At 41.5% G+C, this 21,932-nt stretch overlaps 1 protein-coding gene across 1 annotated transcript in view; it reads right to left on the bottom strand.

The window, feature by feature from the left end:
* Window positions 1-20,675, bottom strand: part of LOC124031940 (inositol 1,4,5-trisphosphate receptor type 3-like) — a 44,510-nt gene extending 23,835 nt beyond the window's left edge. The window contains exons 1-11 of the mRNA XM_046343772.1: window positions 20,232-20,675; window positions 7,792-7,862; window positions 4,917-5,038; window positions 4,735-4,821; window positions 2,652-2,810; window positions 1,501-1,599; window positions 1,033-1,116; window positions 735-881; window positions 519-614; window positions 343-402; window positions 92-231 (exon numbers count right to left, since the gene is read on the bottom strand). Of these exons, the coding sequence (XP_046199728.1) occupies window positions 92-231; window positions 343-402; window positions 519-614; window positions 735-881; window positions 1,033-1,116; window positions 1,501-1,599; window positions 2,652-2,810; window positions 4,735-4,821; window positions 4,917-5,038; window positions 7,792-7,862; window positions 20,232-20,323 (1,157 nt within the window). The 5' untranslated portion in view covers window positions 20,324-20,675. The remainder of the gene's footprint in view (window positions 1-91; window positions 232-342; window positions 403-518; window positions 615-734; window positions 882-1,032; window positions 1,117-1,500; window positions 1,600-2,651; window positions 2,811-4,734; window positions 4,822-4,916; window positions 5,039-7,791; window positions 7,863-20,231) is intronic.
* Window positions 20,676-21,932: the final 1,257 nt, after the last annotated feature.

Below are 21,932 nucleotides of genomic sequence, written 5' to 3'. Positions count from 1 at the left end.
CTTCTTTATAAATAGCTATATACAGTTGTATATACTGTATTGTGCAGATGGGTTGAGGCCGATATTGAGTCGAAGTGGTACAGTATAGTACCTTGGCACAAAGGAGTCTGTTTTCTGCAGAGTGGTGGGGTCTAGCTCAAACAAGGAAGCAATGTCATTCCCATGAGGCACAGCCACCAGCTTGTACTTTATCCTCTCACCCAACATCTTTAGTTTTCCTCTACTGTCCAGCTGCAGAGGGCAGGGGTCAAGGGTTAGAGTTTAGCACATTGACTGCCACGTGTTAAATTAACTAGACATAAGTACTGCGAGGTCCAAAAAAAACAAAAAAAGGATGCATACCGTATCTTCATTCGCCGAAGTCTGGATTTCAACGCTGTCACCTTTATAACCCGGATTTTCCTAAAGCAACCACAACAACACATGCGCTCTAAAATGACTCCGCATCAATACAGCCCGTGTGATAACCAGAGCACTGTGGTGACCAATATCCATGGTCCAATACTTGATCATGTTACCTCAGCTGCAAGATAGTTCCCTGTGGCAAGGTGTTTAAAGCGGTACAGACTGTTCCAGTGTCCGGCCCCTCCTCGACATGGGTCATGGTGCACCACCTTGGAACACAATCACACCATCAAAACAAACCTCAATCGTCATACCTTAGGCATTTAGCTGCTGTACGACAGACTGGACTAGGATCCATGCGTGGGCTTGGGTGCCGTGCGTGTACCAACCTCCACTTCCCACAGGGCATTGGAGCTGGTGGCAGAGGTAGCAGACTGGCGCAGGGTGGTACGGAGGAACACATGCAGCTTGACCTTGTACTCATCGCAGGTCAGGAACTTCTCCTGCTCCGCATGGAACAACCGCACCACATCCCCCTGACCAGACACACCAGCAGAGACATCAAATCATCTAAACGCTTCAGGTTAGAATGCTATTATTGTGTTAGGGTTGGAAAGTGAAGAAGAATCAATTACAATGATACAAATAGTGACAGTAATATACACATGAATGTTAAAGGAGACTTACGCCTTTCAAGACTTCATCCTTGTGGTCACTGAACATCATGAACAGGTTGATTTTCCAGCTGGTATTGCAGTTCACAGAGTTAACCTGCAGGGGGACACACCTATACGTAAGCTTCAGCATGCATACCTGTTCCCACTAGATGGGTAAGCTGGATGGGTAAGTCAAAATGTACTAGATGGAGAAGTCAAAACTCGCCATATCGACAAAGTGTACGAAAACAAAAATGAAGCTTTTTGGTCTTAATTTAAGGTTAGGGTTAGCCATAAGATTAGCAGTGTGGTTAAGGTTAGGGTTCAAATCAGATTTTAAGAAGACAAATTGTAGAAATGGGTGGGGCTTATCATCATTGCTGGCAGTAACAACCGTTGGTTCTTTGCAATTGAGAAGTGACACAGTCAGAAGCCTCACTCTTCCAGACAGATTCAGTCATGGATTAATCAGACAGTGAGGTTATGACTGGACTCTTACCTCTTTGCATCCAGCGTGGTCAGAGAGCTCATAGTTACTGGCATGTAGGGGCTGGCCTGCATTCACGGGGTTCAGGATCACCTTATCTCCTACCACTACCTGCAGAGGAGCACAGAAATAAGCACAACAACAATTCCACAAGAACTCAAGTTGCAATAAGCAGTTGAAACAATAATGCCTTCTCCCCAGCTGAGCGATGGGGTTGGGGGAAATGTAATCACTCTCCGATTCATAGACAGAGCTATGGATGCAAGGATTGACCATTCATGATCTCAAAGTTATAGATTTAACCATGTTTTGAGGCTATATAGTGTGTTTATATTTACATTGGAGTTGATTTAAGCTTGTATTTTGGGATCTGATAGGATACGACAGTTGAAGTAAGCTCATGAGGGATTTAATAAATTATGTTCTTCAAGAATCAAAATGGGTAAATATCATTAATTTATAAGTTCAAAAAATTATGGATATAGCAACTGCAGATTGCCCCACATGCAGATTGCATGTGTTAGTGAATGTGTGTATGCAGTGGTGTTAAGTAGTACTTTAAAGTATTTTTACTTAAGTTGTTGTTTGGGGTATGTGTACTTTATTTTACTATTTAGATTTTTCTGCCAACTTTTACTTCACTACATTCCTAAATAAAATAATGCACTTTTTACTCCACACTCTACATTTTGAATGCTTATCAGGACAGGAAAATGATCTTATCAAGAGAACATCCCTGGTCATCCCTGCTGCCTCTGATCTGGCGGACTCACTAAATACACATGCTTCGTTAGTAAATGATGTCTGAGTGGTGGAGTGTGCCCCTGGCTATCCATCAATAAAAATAAACAAAAACATTGTGCCGTCTGGTTTGCTTAATATAAGGAGTATGAAATTATTTCAATTTTTACTTCTGATACTTAAGTACATTTGAGCAATTCCATTTACATGTTATACTTAAGTATATTTAAAACAAAATACTTTCAGACCTTTCCTCAAATAGTATTTTACTGGGTGACTTTCACTTTTACTTGAGTCATTTTCTATTAAGGTAATTGTCAAGTATGACAATCGAGTACTTTTTGCAACCCTGTGTGCATGTGATTGAACACAACTGCGCATGTCAGTTGAGTGTGTGCAGTAATACGAGTTAGGTGAGTTACATTGTCTCCGTTGGCCCTTAGCTTCCAGAAGGGTTGGATGAACATCCACGAGCCCTCATTCCCCGTCCCGTCCAGGGTGACCCGCATGGCATTCTTCTCCAGCAGGGCAGGCAGACGCTTATTCACTGTCAGGTATTTATTACTCTTCATATGCAGCAGCTGTCAGCCAGGGCAGATCACACACGCAGAAAAACAGGCCACTGTTAAACCTCAGAAAAACATTCATATTGTGTCTGGGAAACTGTGCTGTTATGATGGAAGCTAGAATAGCTCACTATCCCATTCAGGAATGGGAACCAGCCAGCCAGAAAGGGAACCACTTAAGAAGGAATGGCTGAAAGATCAAGATGAAAAGTACTAAAACCATGTATCAACAGACAGGATCACCCTGCTGTTGTCATTCAGAGATTATTATGTTCTACAGACAGGATCACCCTGCTGTTGTCATTCAGAGATTATTATGTTCTACAGACAGGATCACCCTGCTGTTGTCATTCAGAGATTATTATGTTCTACAGACAGGATCACCCTGCTGTTGTCATTCAGAGATTATTATGTTCTACAGACAGCATCACCCTGCTGTTGTCAGTCAGAGATTATTATGTTCTACAGACAGGATCACCCTGCTGTTGTCAGTCAGAGATTATTATGTTCTACAGACAGGATCACCCTGCTGTTGTCATTCAGAGATTATTATGTTCTACAGAAAGTGCATTTCTCTCATTTCAATGGGAGAGAATGAATGGCAAATAGCATAAGCTTTAGTGAAAGAAAGATGTGCTAAGAGGATATTAAGGAGAATAAAGGAGTGGGGGAGACCTGAGGAAGCTATGCAGTAGGATTTACTTCCTGTAGATAAAGTGACGTCACTAGATGAATTGTACTGTATGGTATGCTTGTCATTGGTGTGATGTGTGCACTTGCACAGCCATTAACAGATTACAGCTATTGATCTCCTGAGAGAGAGCAACACCCACTTTGTCTACAAACCCTCCCTGCCGTCTCCCACCTCAGCCTGTCCGAATCAAGAGGAACGCCACACTACACAGTCACAAGGAACCACACCTATAATGTCTGTCCAAATAAGAGAGGGCTCTTAACATTAACCCTTAACTTTATGTCCCATGTTTCTGTAAGTGCACAGCCCTTCATGTTTGTGTGAAGATAAGGTTTCAGAGTCAATATTGACCAGGTACAGGTCCAGTGAGTGGGAATCCTAGCCCTCAGTCAAAACATCCATTTTTCATGCGATATTGAACACGGTTCTGTGCATTTTCCTGTGAATCATTAAACCTCTTTTCTTCATTGCGCATTCGGTGATGAAAACCGGGGTTAGAGGTCTGATGATGACTATCAACTGTAGCCTTTCTATGAAATTAACAAAACTCTCAAATATGTCATCATTCAAGTTCAGACAAATATTCTTGTTGGTTTAACACAGACTAGTGCTATATATGCAGTAATCTAGACTATGCTACATAGGCATTTCATGTGAAATGCCCAGCGGCAGGTATTACTGGAAAACCTGTGCAGTCTTCTCTCTCAACACTTAGAATCTCTTTAGAATATGAACACACCGAGAGGAAAATCTGACTTCACCTGGCTATGGTAATGACAACCTGACACACAGGAGTGACATGCAGAAACATGCCGTTATGGACTAGCTATTAAGAGTCACGATGAGGAAGAGTTGATTGTGAATCACCCGACTGACTATCACACCAATCCCTGTAACTCGGGGCCAATAACTCCCCTTTGTGAGTGATGCTGCATCCGTGATGTATTAAAACACAGGTGTTCTGTGAACCATCCCTGATCGATACTGTGCAGATGTGCTCAAACCTCAATACTTTGCCAAACCCATTCTGTTATGTGCTCTGCAGACCATTCACACTCAGAATGTGCCGGTGTGCTCAATCTTCCCCTCGGGTACAAGACCAGCCATTCATTGATAGTGGCCTAATCCCATGACATCACAACAGAGTTCCAGTAATTCCATTCACCAAAGTAGGGAGAAGCATAAACTGTTTAACACCTGAGGGTCTGCTGACCTAAACAATGCTGCTGGGAACTACAACCTTACCTGAATGACAGTGCCATATTTTACTACATCTCCGTGGACTTTCTTGTTTTCGGTCTCATTCTGTTTCTGCTCCAGGTTAGAGGCATGCTGTGGAGTAACAAGGACAAGGTTGCATCCGTTTCAGTGTTAGTCCAGTGTACTGCATCTAACCTAGTGGTATGATCCTTGGTAGTATCTTTTACCTGTAGTTTCTGAAGTAGCACAACATCAGCGATCTTGTCCTTCTCGTGCTTGGCCTGCTTGGCTTTCCAGAACTGTTTCTGTGCAGAGTAACGGTTCATGGGACACACTTTGAAGAGGCAGTCTGAGACAAGAGAGTGGGTTCAAGGGTCAAGACCATTATTCAGGGGACTGGTGAGTATTCAATGTAATAGCTGTTTTGGTATCAAACTTAAATACCTGTATTATGGGAAGGAGAGCTAGTGGTGAACTTATCACAGATTGATTACTATCCCAAGATGGCTGCCATTATCCCAAACATCTACTTTTTTTAATAGTAAAGATGTGCTGGGTCACTGTCTGAGCAAGTATATAATCGCTTCCACATAAAAAGCATCATGTCCTTGTTAAAAAGCGGTTAGTAATTTGCTTCACACCCACCATAGGGGAGAGTGGATCTGGGCGTCTGGTCAATATTATACTTCCTATACTCAGAGGGATATCCTGTTTTTAAAAGAGCCTAATACTGGAGGTTAAGGGCGTTATCAGCTGGCTGTCTGTGTGCCTTGTGAGTACAGTACAGTAGTTGTTATCTCCCACACAGGCCTGACAGGAAGCTTCTAGAGCCACCAAAACGGCAAACATCTTTAAAAATGTCTGTCACTCATCCCTCTGCAAATATTGAAATTGCTTCTTTGATACAGTCAATGTGTGGCGGGATACATCTTTATATAGGGAAATCATGCAAACAGCTGACAGAATACTATTCATATAAAACTATTAAGAGTGTAATTAGACTATGACACAGTTGTTGAGACTTATGGGTCAACATACATTTACAGTCACGTGAAAAAGTAAGTACACCCTTTGGAAAGTGGTATTTTCTTTTACATATTTGGACACATGGATATTTGAGCTGAATTCCAACCACATTCATTGATAAAGGTAAACCAATGTAGCAAATCACACAAAAAAAATACTTTGAAAATGTTCAAATAAATTAAAATAAATGCTATTTCCTTATGCAGGAAAAAATAAATGTACACCCCTACCTTTACCATCACCTAAAATGGCTAAAATTCAGATCAGGTGCACCAAAAACAGGTGCAAATCATTAGGAAATCATTAGAGAGTACCTTGAGAGGGTCTCGCCTTCCATAAAGATTAGACACTTGGTCTGGTTTGTATTAACCATATGGGTGTATGGAAACACATCATGCAAAGATCAAAATACCTATCCAAGGACCTAAGAAGAAAAATGATTGATGCCTGAGTCTGGGAGGGGCTACAAATCCATTTCCAAGCAATTCGATGTACATCGTTCCACTGTCCAACGGATCATCTGGAATTTTCTCCATTTATAGACCACTGGCAATCTACCTAGGACAGGCCGTCCCGCCAAATTCAGCCCAAGAGCTGACCGAAAGATGATCACGGAAGTCTCTAAGAACCCCAGGGTAACATCAAGGGATCTACAGGCCTCTCCTGCCATAATGTCAAAGTACATGAATCAACTGTCAGAAAGAGACTGCACAAAGTTGGCCTACATGGGAGGTCAGGAAGAAGCCTATGCTCTCAAAAAAAAAATACCGATGTTTCCCAGACAACACCTGGGTAAAGACCAAAACTACTGGAACAATGTGCTCTGGACAGATGAGTCAAACGTGGAGTTGTTTGGCCGCAATGCCAGACGCCATCTTTGGCGAAAACAAAACACTGCCTTTGAACAAATGAACCTCATACCAACCGTAAAGCATGGAGGCGGTGGCATTATGGTTTGGGGCTGCTTTGCTGCCTGAAGGCCTGGCCAACTTGCCATCATTTAGTCAACCAGGATTCTTGAGGAGAATGTGAGGGGAAAAAAATAAATAATAAAATAAATTTAAAAAAAAATTTTTTTAAATCGGTCAAAAAGCTGAAGCTGAACCGAACATGGATCTTGCAACAGGACAATGATCCAAAACACAAGCAAAGCTACAACAGAATGTCTCAAAAAGAAGAAATGGAGGATTATGGAATGGCCGAGTCAAAGCCAAGATCTCAATCGTGTCAAAATGCTGTGGGGGGACTTGAAGCGGGCAGTGCATACAATAAATCCCTCCAACATGACACAGTTGAGGACGTACTGTGAAGAAGAGTGAGGGGAACAAACTATCCCAGTCGATATAAGAGCCTGATAGACAGTTACAAGAAACAGCTACATTAAGTTATCTAAGCTAAAGGGGGCAACACCAGCTATTGAAGCTAGGGGTGTACTTATTTTCTCCCGCACTATAGAATTGCAATTCTGTTGATTTTGATGAATAAACGATTGCAAAGTATGATTTTTCAGTTGCATTTGTTAAAGTAGGTTACCTTTATCTGTCAATAGTGTTGAAGCGAAGATTACATATCCATCTGTCCAAATATTTACCAAAAAATACAACTTTCTAGGGGGGTGTACTTACTTTTTCAATAGACTGTACGGACATCGTCAACATTTCTGTTTAAACTAAGATCCAAGAGTAGGACATCAAATGAACCTTTGATCAGAAATGCACTGAATGCGTGTTACTCGAGGGATGGATGAGAGGAAAGTGCGGGTTTCAGCCCCCTTCAGAGGCCAGCCAGTGGAAAATGTTCTGGGTGTTTGGCTGCTCTCTGACTCGGAGTCTGTTCTCTCTGGTGCCAATATCAGGCAGAGTGGGCAGAGAACAGTGCATTCCCCATATGTCACAGTCATTGACAGACAGAGGCACAACAGACACACTTTAACATGCATAGCATGGGCAATCACTCACACACACAGGGAAGTATACATGCACGCACACACATACATGCCACTCTGACAAAGACACACAAGCAACCGCACACACTTTACGTTGTAGGCCTAAATAAATTATTTAATACTCATCTAACCTCTGAACTTCTTGGGGGGATAGTCCAGGTCCCCTGCAGCTGGTTCTACCACACATCGGTCATCCACCAACCTAGGGACAAAAACAACACAAAGCAGATCATATATCAACATTTACAGTCAAATAATTGCACTGCAGTGTTTGTATACAGCCCTCAAATTCAAATATGGACCTCGAAGCCAATTCCATTGCTTTGTTTCATACTACCCCTCTAATCAAGGACTGAATTAGACCAAGGACACCAGGTGGGTACAATGAAATAGCAGGTAGAACAGAAACCGGACCTCGCAGGGTAAGATTTGAATACTCCTGGTATACATACGGCAACATATGCAGTGTTTCCCCTAGGATTTGTTTTCAGCAGTGGTGGCAAGGGTGGGACATTGCTACTACCGTTAGCGCAATGACATGCTAGCTGTTCCTATTAGACTTCTAGCAATTGAGCCAATGACTTTCCTTTTTTAAAGCACACCTCAGCAGAAATCTATACATATGAAAAAGATTACATCACACTTTTTGCAGCGGTGGCAACAATTTAGCAGCGGCGGCCCACCACTGCTAAATGAATAAAGGGAGAAACACTGATATGGCAGAACAAATACCATGACACTAATTCACTCATGCAGAAACCATCTACATTTATTTCCACTTGGATTTGCTCCATGTCTCATTACGGTTTGACTTAAGCAGCTATTTATTATGAGCCACTGAGTGTCAGTGACATAGGGTTGCATTGTAATAAAGATCATCAGATCTTAAACTCTACATGAACAGAGTGCAGAGTGGATAGCATAAACACGTTGATTTAATATACACAGACAAAAATAGATCTATTGGTTTCAAATGGTGTTGTTGTAATTATCTTTTATCTATGGAACAAACAGTACATTCAGAAGGTGTTCAGACCCCTTAATTCTTTCCACATTTTGTTGTGTTACAGCCCAAATAAAACATTTATTAAATTCAGGTTGTGTCACTGGCACACACACACACACACACACACACACACACACACACACACACACACACACACACACACACACACACACACACAATACCCCATAATGTAAAGGTGGAATTATGGTTTTGATATACTTACGGCAGGGTAGCCTAGTGGTTAGAGCGTTGGACTAGTAACCGGAAGGTTGCAAGTTCAAATCCCCGAGCTGACAAGGTACAAAAGACGGCCTAGGAACAGTGGGTTAACTGCCTGTCGTTCTGCCCATGAACAGGCAGTTAACCCACTGTTCTTAGGCAGTCATTGAAAATAAGAATTTGTTCTTAACTGACTTGCCTAGTAAAATAAAAGGAAAAATAAAATGAAAATCTGAAATGTGTTCAATAAGTATTGAATCCCTTTGTTATGGCAAGGCTAAACAAGTACAGGAGTAAAAATGTGACATAAGTTGCATGGGCTCACTCTCCGTGTAATAATGGTGTTTAACATTATTTTTTTATGACTACCTCATCTGTGCCCACATTTACAATTATATTTAAGGTCCCTCAGCTGAGCAGTGAATTTCAAACAGAGATTCAACCACAAGGAGGTTGAGGTTTTACAATGCCTTGCAAAGAGGTGACCCTATTGGTAGATATATTTTTTAAAATCACATTCCTTTAAGCATGGCAAAGTTTATTAATTCCACTTTGGATGGTATATCAACACACCCAGTCACCACAAAGATACAGGCGTCCTTCCTAACTTGATTGCCGGAGAGAAAGGAAGCCGCTCAGAGATTTTACCATGAGGCCAATGGTGACTTTAAAACAGTTAGAGTTTAATGGCTGTGATAGAAGAAAACTGAGGGTGGATCAACAACATTGTAGTTACTTCACAATACTAACCTTAATGACAGAGTGAAAAGAAGGAAGCCTTTCTTTGAATAAAAATATTCAAAAACATGCATCCTGTTTGCAGTAAGGCAGTAAAGAAAACTGCAAGAAAGTTGTCTAAGAAATCAACTTTATGTTCTGAATACAAAGCGTTATGTTTGGGGAAAATCCAACGCAATACATCACATCACCGAGTACCACTCTTCATATTTTCAAGCATAGTCGTGGCTGCATCATGTTATGGGTATGCTTGTCATTGGTAATGACAAGGGAGTTTTGTTTTGTTGATAAAAATACAAGGAAGCTTGTGGCTTTTTAATAATATCTGAAAGGTCCCTCAACCGAGCAATACATTTCATACAGATTCAACCACAAAGACCAGTGAGGTTCTCCAATTCCTTGCAAAGAAGGGCACCTATTGGTAGATGGGTAAAAATAAAACAGAGTGAAAGGGAAGCATGTAAAGAATAAAATATTTTCCAAAACATACATCCTGTTTGCAATAAGGCACTAAAGTAAAAGTGCAAAACAATGTGGTAAAGAAATGACATTTATATCCTGAATACAAAGTGCTATGTTTGGGGAAAATCCAACACAACACATCAGCGAGTACCACTACCCACATTTTCAAACATGGTGGTGGCTGCATCATGTTATGGGTATGCTTGTCATCGGCAAGAACTAGGGAGTTTTTTTTAGGATAAAAATAAATGGAATGGAGCTAAGCACAGGCAAAATCCTAGAGGAAAACCTGACTCAGTCTGCTTTCCACCAGACACTGGGAGACAAATTCACCTTTTAGCAGGACAATAACCTAAAACACAACGCCAAATATTAACTGGAGTTTCTTACCAAGATGACATTGAATGTTCCTGAATTGCCTAGTTAAAGTTGACTATGGCAAGACTTGAAAATGGCTGTCTAGCAATGATCAACAACCAACTTGGCAGAGCTGAAGAAATTTAAAATTTGGCAGAGCTGAAGAATGTGCAATTATTGTACAATCCAGGTGTGCAAAGCTCTTAGAGACTTACCTAGAAAATCTCACAGTTGCCAAAGGCGATTCTAACATGTATCGACTCAAGGGTGTGAATACTTATGTAAAAGAGATATTTCTGTATTTTATTATCAATACATTTGCCAACATTTAAAAACATGTTTTCACTTTGTCATTATGGGGTATTGTGTGTAGATAGGTAATCATATGTTTTAAAAATCCATTTTGAATTCAGGCTATAAGAACAAAACGTGGAATAAGTCAAGGGGCATGAATACTCGATTTCCCACCAGCTGAAAATATTTTTGTTATCTCAGATTTTGCAAATAAATTCTTTAAAAAAAAAATCATAATCACATTCTTTCTGGATTTTTTTTCTCATTTTGTCTGTCATAGTTGAAGTGTACCTATTATGAAGATTACAGGCCTCATCTTTTTAAGTGGGAGAACTTGCACAATTGGTGGCTGACTAAATACTTTTTTGCCCCACTGTATGTAATAATGACAATTACAACAATACTGAATGAACACTTCTATTTTAACTTAACATAATACATAAATAAAATCAATTTAGTCTCAAATAAATAATGAAACATGTTCAATTTGGTTTAAATAATGCAAAAACAAAGTGTTTGAGAAGAAAATAAAAGTGCAATATGTGCCATGTAAAGAAAGCTAACATTTAAGTTCCTTGCTCAGAACATATGAAAGCTGGTGGTTCCTTTTAACATAAACATACGTTTTAGGTTGTAGTTATTATAGCATTTATAGGACTATTTCTATTTCTCTCTATACCATTTGTATTTCATAAACCTTTGACTATTGGATGTTCTTGAAGGCACTATAGTATTGCCAGCCTAATCTCAGGAGTTGATAGGCTTGAAGTCATAAACAGCGCAAAGCTTGAAGCACAGCGAAGAACTGCTGGCAAAGGCAGGAAAGTGTTGTTTGAATGAATGCTTACGAGCCTACTGCTGCCTACCACCGCTCAGTCAGACTGCTCTATCAAATGTCAAATCATAGACTTCATTATAATATAATAAACACACAGAAATAAGAGCCTTAGGTCATTAATATGGTCAAATCCGGAAACTATAATTCTGAAAACAAAACATTTATTCTTTCAGTGAAATAAGGAACCGTTCCGTATTTTATCTAACGGGTGGCAACCCTAAGTCTAAATATTGCTGTTGCATTGCACAACCTTCAATGTAATGTCATAATTATGTACAATTCTGCCAATTTAATTACGGTCTTTGTTATGGATAAGAGCGTCTGCTAAATGACTTAAATGTAAATGTAAATGTTACACAGTTCGCAACGAGTCAGACAGCCCAAACTGCTGCATATACCTTAACTCTGCTTGCACAGAACGCAAGAGAAGTGACACAATTTCCCTAGTTAAAAGAAATTCATGTTAGCAGGCAATATGAACTAAATATGCAGGTTTAAAAAAAAGACTTGTGCATTGATTTTAAGAAAGGCATTGATGTTTAAGGTTAGGTACACATTGGTGCAATGACAGTGCTTTTTTCACGAATGCACTTGTTAAATCATCACCCGTTTGGCGAAGTAGGCTGTGATTCGATGATAAATTAACAGTCACTGCATCGATTATATGCAACGCAGGACAAGCTAGATAAACCTGCCACTCAGTTTCCGCGTGGAGTGCAATGTAATTGGCCATAATCGGCATTATGAAACCTTGAAATCGGCCCTAATTAGTTGGCCATGCCGATTAATCGGTCGACCTGTACTTGAGACATGGATTATGTATGCGTGCCATTCAGAGAGTGAATGGGCAAGATACATTTTTTAAGTGCATTTTTTAACGGGGTACGGTAGTAGGTGCCAGGCGCACAGGTTTGAGTGTGTCAACAACTGCAACAATGCTGGTTTTTCACACTCAATAGGTTTCCTGTGTGCATCAAGAATGGTCCACCACCCAAAGGACATCCAGACAACTTGACAACTGTGGGAAGCATTGGAGTCAACATGGGCCAGCATCCCTGTGGAACGCTTTCGGCACTATGTCGAGCCCATTTTCTGACAAATTGAGGCTGTTCTGAGGGCAAAAGGGGGTGCAACTCAATAGTAGGACGGTGTTCCGATTGTTTTGTACACTGTCTAAAACGGGCCTAAACTGGTCACTTTCATCATGATTTTCTCAAAAATGGTTTGTAAAAATGTAAAAAGCATTTCAAACATCTTTCCTCGCAATTAAGTTTTTACGTGAAAATTGCCAGAACAATCTGAGATGCCAAAAATATTCCTGATCCTGTTGATGTGGAATCGACCGATTTCTGGTCATCTACGGTATAGCCTATTATAAGTGGTAGTTCCATGACTGTAGATGACACACAGAAGGCAGGACAGGCTCATACAATGCTGTGAACACAGGCTCTTTTAAATGCATGAACCCCTTTTTGCATGTCTGAAAGGCCAAACTAATCCTACATCTTTACCATGTGTCTGTATCATCATGTCAGCGTGCAGAGGGTTGTCTCCAGTTAATGTCCCTTCATCCCCTCCACATAATCAATGAGAGTTACCTAGCAGCCAGGCAGGGGTGTTGTCTACATATTATGGGCTCATTACTTTGGCTAGAGTCTGAAGTGATCCACCTGACAATGAATTGTATTTATTCCCCTTGTCATTTGCATTGTACGTGAAATCACTCAGCCTCAGGATTTTTAAAAATTTTTTTAAACAGATTTATTTTTAAGAGCCACTTTAGGGTCATTTAATTAATTCACACAAAAGAAGACAAGTGAAAGACAAAACAGTGCAGATAAAAACAAGGTAAAAAAAAATGTGCAGGTGAGGTTGGAAACCCAAGAGGGCTTATATGACCACATCAACAAAAACACAAAAAAAACACACGATATATGTACAACAACTGGTTCAATTTATTAGGCCTAAACAAAGACTTTGAATTGCAATTGAACATGAGACTCAACGTAGAAAAAAAAACATGTTTGCAAGATATTTTTATATATTTAAATTGTGGTGTGAAATACCACCAGTGGTGTGCTGTTTGACTAGGTTACCATCAATGGGAGGCAGCGCTTTACCTGCGACTGAGAATGCAACGCATCTCGTATGTGTGATTGAATGCAGCACAGCTGTCAGACGTCACAGGAAGAGAGCAGGCTGAAGTGGTTCAGGTCTATGACACCTTTGAAATGTGTGTCAGGTCCCTGATTATTTCATTCATAACACAGAGATCTGCACTGTTCTCACATGTGTATTTTACTCAAGAAGCATAGACACAAATGGTATCAAAATAACACATTTATCCTTCTTTAGTTACTACAGACATTAGTGATGGGGGGAGGGGGGGGTGGATATAGTTGCATAGGGATATTATTTTGAACGATATAACACAATATTATTTTTGACAGTATAGAAATATTATTTTTTGCACTAGTTGGCCTTTTACCTGCATCAAAACTCCAGTATTTTTCCATCATATCTTGTTCTCCATCTTCTTTTTAAAAAGTGAGCCAATTTGTTTTCAGAACTTTTATTTCCATGACTGATCAAAACTCGTTTTCTCATGGCTCTCTTTTGTCCCTCTGCAGCAGACATAGCAATATATTTGGAACATCAAATCGCAATATCGAATCGCAATACATATCGTATCAGTACTTAAGTATGGTGGTGGCGCATAGATGGCGCCGACGTATGGCGCCTCACCTTGAGCTCCTACAAAACATTGCAGGTTTCTACTCTTTCAACTGTTTTCTACTGTGTTTCTCAAATGTTCTTACCCAGTTTGTTTCGTGCTTTACTTCAAACACCCGGGTAGATCTATTGGAATATGAATCACCACTCACCGTCCACCTGAATTTCCTCAATTCCCGGAGACGGCGGAACAATGGTCTAGCTTCTTCAGTGAGGCGCCGGGTTGCTTGAGAGTCCTACCGGAGAGTTGTAAACGAAGATGCAAATGGAGAGGCAGCCGTGGGAGGGGGGGGGGGGGGGGGGGCTTAGTGAGATTGAGACGCTGGGGGACCAATCTTCCATTACCGAGCATACTATTCGCCAATGTTCAATCATTAGTGAATAAACTTCCAACTCAGAGTGAGGATCTCCTTCCAGAGGGACATCAGATTCTTCAACATATTCTGTTTTTCTGAACCCTGGCTTTCCTCTGATATCAAAAGGGATTATGTACAACCAGTGGGTTTTACAGTTCATTGAGCGGATAGGAAGAGGGCTCTTTCTTGCAAGAAAAAAAGGCGGAGGGCTCTGTTTTATGACCAATAATAAGTGTTGCGACGGGGGAAATGTACAGCAAGTTACGAGCTTCTGCTTGGAATACTTGGTCATCTCAAAGATCTTTATTGGTAAATGGTTCATTGTTTCGGGGGACTTTAACATAAGTAATTTGAGAACAGCACACCCGAATATCTATTAACACATTGACTATCTAACCCGCAAAGATTCTACCTCGGACCACTGCTACATGTCTAATCAAGCTTTATTTATTAAATCAAGCTTTAGTTATACGGCACATTTCAGACATGGAATACAATGCAATGTTCTTCACAGGAAAAAAACTATGAAAAACAATAATTAAAATGTAAATATTTACTACACAACAAACATAAGAGGATAAACACTAAATCATAACTGAAGCCATGAAGTGCTTAAGAAAGGCTGGTCATGGCTCACATCAACACTATTATCCCAGAAATCCTAGACCCACTCCAATTTGCATACCGCCCCAACAGATCCACAGATGATGCAATCTCTATTGCACTCCAAGCTGTCCTTTCCCCCCTGGACAAAAGGAACAACTATGTGAGAATGCTGTTCATTGACTACAGCTCAGCATTCAAAACCATAGTGCCTTCAAAGCTCATCACTAAGCTAAGAACCCTGGGACTAAACACCTCCCTCTGCAACTGGATCCTTGTCTGCCTGACGGGCCGCCCCCAGGTGGTGAGGGTAGGTAACAACACATCTGCCACGCTGATCCTCAACACGGAGGCCCCTCATGGGTGCATGGCTCAGTCCCTTCCCGTACTCCCTGTTCACCCATGACTGCATGGCCAGGCACGACTCCAACACCATCATTAAGTTTGCCGACATCACAACAGTGACAACGGTGAGACAGCCTATAGGGAGGTCAGAGACCTGGCCGTGTGGTGCCAGGATAATAACCTCTCCCTCAACGTGATCAAGACAAAGGAGATGATTGTGGACTGCAGGAAAAGGAGGACCAAGCATACCCCCATTTCTTATCAACTTTAGTTATACAGCACAATTCTGGAGCAGGTTGAGATCTTCAAGTTCATTGGGTGTCCACATCACCAACAAACTATCAAGGTCCAAACACATCAAGACAGTCTTGAAGAGGGCACGACAAAACCTATTCCCCCTCAGGAGACTGAAAGGATTTGGCATGTGTCCTCAGATCCTCAAAAAGTTCTACAGCTGCACCATCGAGAGCATCATGACTGGTTGCATCACTGCCTGGTATGGCAACTGCTCGGCCTCCGACCGCAAGGCACTACAGAAGGTGCCTTTAACTCTACCTACATGTACATATTACCTCAATTACCTCGACTAACCTGTGCCCCCGCACATCGACTCTGTACCGGTACCGCCTGTATGTAGCCTCACAACTGTTATGTTACCGCTGCTCTTTAATTATTATTATATTATTATATTATTTTATTTTTTACTTATCTATTTTTACTCAACACTTACTTTTCTTAAAACTGCATTGTTGGTTCAGGGCTTGTAATTAAGCATTTCACTGTAAGGTCTACACCTGTTTGTGACAAATACAATTTGATTTGATTGGATTTGACTAAAAATCACCCTAAGGAAAAGCGTATAAGGCCATCTACCGTCCTCCTTTTGACAAATCTGACTATGACTCCATTTTCCTCCTCCCCGCCTACAAACAAAGACTTAAGAGGAAAGTTCCGGTGGTCAGGTCTGTACAACAATGGTCTGACCAATCAGAATCCATGCTCCAAGATAGTTTTGATCATGTGGACAAGAATATGTTCCGGGTTGCCTCTGAGGATAACATCAGTGATCACACCTACTCAGTCACCATACTCATAAAGAAATGCATGGCTGACGTGATACCGATGGTGTCTTTCAAAGCTTTTCCCAATCAAAAACCGTGGATTGAAGTCGAGAGATGCTACTTATAAACAAGTCAAGGTGACCCGAGGCAATTGTTTCACTAAACAGTACAAATACGACCTACGCAGATTGATCAAGACGGCAAGACAAGTGGAGAAGCAATTGTGGAGAAGCGATTAAGCTTCAACGACCATGACTTACAAAAAGAAAGCCAGTCACATCACGGACACCTTATTCTCATGCTTCGAGCAAAATGACTCTGAGCTGCCCGAGGAGAGCCCCTGAGGACAATGAGGGCTAAGTGCTTGCGGTCTCCACGGAGGACATATGCAAGTCATTCAAACGTGTTAACCCTGGCAAGGCTGCTGGACCAGACAGCATCTCTAGCCGTGCCCTCAGAGCATGTGCAGACCAGCTAGCTGTTGTGTTTTCTGAAATGTTCTCTCTCTAGCTCAGGCTGTTATCCCCACCTGCTTCAAGATGTCCAGTATCATCCCGTGCCCAAGAAATAGAAAATAACTAAACGACTACCGACCCATACCACTCACTTCTGTCATCATGAAGTGCTTCGAGAGGCTAGTCAAAGACTACATCACCTCCTCCCTCCTCGACACACGTGACCCTTTCTAATTCGCCTACTACCCCGACAGGTCCACGGACAACGCAGTCGCCAATGCACTGCACACTGCCCTCACCCACCTGGACAAGAGGAATGTGTGAGGATGTTGTTCATCAACTATAGATTGGCCTTTTATACCATAGTGCCCTCTATACTCACCACAAAGCTCATAGCCCTGGGACTGAACTCCTCCCTATGCAACTGGGACCTGGGCTTCCTAACAGGCCACCCACAGGTGGTGAAGATAGGCAACATTACCTCTTCCATACTAATTCTCAACACAGGGGCCCCACAAGGGTGCGTCCTCAGTCCCCTCCTGTACGCCCTGTATACTCACAACTGAGTGGCCTCATACAGTCCAAACTCAATCATCAAGTTCGCAACTCTTCAACCTCAGGAGCGTATTGTCGGGCTGCATTACAGCCTGGTATGGCAACTCCACCACTGCTGACCGCAAGGCACTAGAGAGGGTGGCATGCTCAGGTGAATGCACCATTGGGTGCACACTGCCTGCCCTTCAGGACACCTACAACACCAGGTGTTGCAAGAAGGCTAAGAAGATCATCAAGGACCTCAGCCTCCTGAGCCACGGCCGGTACTCCCCGCTTCAATCACTCAGTACAGGAGCATCATGGCTAAAACTAACACTGGCCAATAGCTTCTACCCCCCCAGACCATCAGGCTGCTGAATAGCCACCACTAGTCAGCTATGCCCCACCCCAACAGACATTTATCATGCTGAATAGCTGCCACCACTAATCCTACCCCCACCCCATATAGTCCCAAGCTCTTGATTTCCCTGTCCTAACAGGCATAATGTGTTATGCAGTAAACCACACTTAAAGCGGCTTTAGCCGAGCTACAGATATCTAATAAGCAGCCCTATGTTGTTAGACATTCAAATGTGTGTCCTCGAAAGACAAGTGAGAGCAGTAACTCCCAGTATTTAAATTCATGCAAACTAGGGCTAGGGTCTGATTTATTTATTTTTTTACATTTTATTGAGCTGCACCATTTCACCATCATTCCATCGGAAAGAATCTATTGTCGCCACAGATGATAAATCGAAGTTAAACATTGACTACATATTGTTACAAATATGACTCAGCCAGACACTTGTAGCCTACTTTGAACAGTATGAAGTGAATGAACTAAGTGTGGCTAAGAGGTGACTCCTCAAGAAGCTGTTTGAACAGGAATCACAAAGGCCAAGAACTAGGACTGTATTAGTTGCTGAGCCTGACTGGACAGGGTTGGGTGCGGCGGTCACAGCCAGGCTGGTGCACAGAGGGCACCAGACCACATACAAAGCTGCCCCTGCTCCAGCAGCAACTGGGGAAACCACAGGAAGCACTATGAATAGAGAGCTATTAAGTCCCATGTGACATGAGCACCACTCTGTTGGAAATCTACAAAGGACACACTGGCATCATTTCCTTTTCCTGACATAATCCCTACTGCAGTATTTTCATTTAGGCAAACACCCCAAGTAGGGGTGGGACGAGGAGAGGTGGGCTGCAGCGTAGCCTTTACGTAAACATAAACAACAACATATACCACTGTCAGGGAAAAATACACCGAGCATACGAAACGTGAGGAACTGCAACGCTATTGGGTTTTTCACACTCAACAGTTTCCCGTGTGTATCAAGACTGGTCCACCACCCAAATAACATCCAGCCAACTTGACACAACTGTGGGAAGCATTGGAGTCAACATGGGCCAGCATCCCTGTGGAACGCTTGGCACCCTGTGGAGTCCATGCACTGATGAATTGGGGCGGTTTTGAGGGCAAAGGGGGTGCAACTCAATATCAGGAAGGTGTTCCTAACGTGTTGTACACTCAGTGTATTTAGCCGTCTAGTGACAACGTTGTTAATAGTGCACCTGTGTTTTCACACCTTTCACTGACAGAGAAAGATCCGTGTTAAACTAATAGGGGCCAAGACACTTTTTCAACTTTTACTATTGAGGAAATACAGCACTATTTTTAGGCACACACAAAAGCAGGTGTAACAACCGTATTCATCAACAACACTGTAGTGCAACTGTGCTCATAATTGAGATACTCTAGTGTATTGCATTGTGAAAATACAGCTCAACAATGAGCTCCCCGAACACAATTTTCATAGAGAACAGATGTTTGCATATGGGTATGCATGACTATCTAGAGATCACGGTCATCCACTATTAATACTGTGGAACTGAGACTCCACGGCCCACTCTTGCCATATTGAGACTGGGTATAAGTTATTTTGTCATTAGCTGATTAAATAAATGAGGGTCTCCCTGAGACACTACATCTCAGAAGTATCTAATGACTATTTGATATGGCTGCAAATGTTACAATAGCTTACTATTCTGACTGAGTAAATATGAGCGAAGCCTAAATCAAATCTCTCTCAGCGAGATTGTAGCCTCTGTGTCAACCAGTCCCGTATTCAACACTTTACCCATTTACAAATATCAGTGTGAAACCGCCAACTGGGAGCGGCTGGTGTGTTGTTGAACCATGGGGGATGTTTGCATTTCAAATCATTCGAGATGTGTTAAACTTTGGAAATGTTAATGAATTTACCTGCAACAAAAGCTGAGAACCATTCACACAGACCCGACAGCTGTATTTTAGGTACTAGCTCTATAGTTGGCTTTTCATTTACATATTATTTGCCCCCTGCCCTTTTCAGATATACGACAATGCTGGTATAAAAAAAAAAAGCAGGCAAATTAGTAGATTTTGCTCTGTGTATGAAGGGGATATGAATCTCGAAGTCAGAGTAAGGACAACGGATGGAGTAGCTACCGGTATGTTGACATGAAGGTACATGTATATTATCATCTGTCAAAATAGGTAGTATTTGTAGGGACATGCAAATACTTACCCAAGTGTACTTATAAAACCATTGACAGAGCCCTCTGCGTAAAGGGAAACGATGTCCCCAATGTGCAAAAAGCTGGACATTGAATCCGACATCTTCGGTGTCTTTCTCCTTGAAAATGATCAACTGAAATACAAACTTTGTCCCCTTCTGTCTTCTCTACTTGACTGCAACAACTTCTTGGAGTGCTACGCGTTATCTAATGTCGCTCTTCCCCCCCGAGGGCTAAGAACCCACATTCGAACGACTTTAGACTTTGTTGTACTGCATCGAGGAGGACAATGTAGTTCATTCAAATAATAGTTTATGTTCTATGAAATAAAGTTTAAACCCGAAAAAGAGCAATGATAGCCCAATATAAATGAAAGCAGAGAAAGTCCAAATGTGTCAGCGAAGTCCTCATGTTGTCACTGCACCTGAAGACAGAAAGCATTAGAACCAGGAAGTGTGTGATGATGATGATAAATCCTCTAGTGAGCAGCAGTAGCCTGTTCTGACAATGTAGATTAGAAAGATCCACACACCCCTTCATACCCTCTCTTTCCTACATACAATAATTCACTGAGAATTGGTACAATTATGTAGGTTGCAAGGGTGTCAGAGTCAACATTCACGTTTTTATTCAGTGAACATGATTAGGCCTACGTGCTCATGATCAGTCAAATGATGTAAATACTGCCAATAAACCATCATTTAAACCATATAAACGAATAAACCATAATTATGAGATATATTTTACATTTAGTTGATTGAGTTTCCTATGAACAGCAATGGCAATGAAGTAAAGCCCTTTATCTTCTTCCCCAGACTCAGATGAACTCGTGGACACAATTTGTATGTCACTGCATCCAGTATGAAGGAATGTTAAGAGGTAGTTTTGCAAGCCACCACTAACTTTTTATTTTTTATTTTATTGAACCTTTATTTAACTTGGCAAGTCAGTTAAGAACAACTTCGTATTTACAATGACAGCCTACCAAAAGGCAAAAGGTCCCCTGGGAGTACGGGAGCTGTGATTTCAAATAAAAACATGTAATAAGAATATAGGACATCAAGGCAAGAGAGACAACACAACACTACATAAAGAGAGACCTAAGACAACAACATAGCAATGCAGCAAAACATGGCAACACCACATGGTAGCAACGCAACAAGACAACAACATGATAGAAACACAACATGGCAGCAGCACAACATGGTAGCAGCAAAAAAACGAGCATTAGCGCATGACTGGAAGTATGCTAGCAGTTACCATAGACTTCCAGTCATTGTGCTAACACTATTTAGCAACAGCGCTAATGCTATTTAGCATCTGACTCAGAGATAAAATATGCAGGGCTTCAAATCCTGAAGTATCCCTTTAAGATCAGAAGATCACTGCTGTACTAGGCTACTGTCTATGAGAGAGTGATGTAGTGAGATTCAGACATTTCCCTTGTCTTTTCTCCTTGACACAGCCTATGGTGACTAATCCTGTTTAGCTGGAATTATTTAAAAGGATCCTGTATTTGAAACTGAATCTCAACCTATTGCCATACTCTGCTGGATGTTTACTATTCCAGATGTCACTTTCTTACCATACTTTACCATCTAGGGTTCTCGGTTACTACATCTTCATGGTTTGCTTTAGTAAAAGCATGATAAAGTATTGAACAGCATTTAGGCTGATGTAGCAAACACATTACAGCCTCTGGGCTTGTGTTG

Source organism: Oncorhynchus gorbuscha, linkage group LG03 (genome assembly GCF_021184085.1).
Source record: "Oncorhynchus gorbuscha isolate QuinsamMale2020 ecotype Even-year linkage group LG03, OgorEven_v1.0, whole genome shotgun sequence".
Taxonomy (NCBI): Eukaryota; Metazoa; Chordata; class Actinopteri; order Salmoniformes; family Salmonidae; genus Oncorhynchus; species Oncorhynchus gorbuscha.
This window is presented reverse-complemented; position numbering and strand designations above follow the sequence as displayed.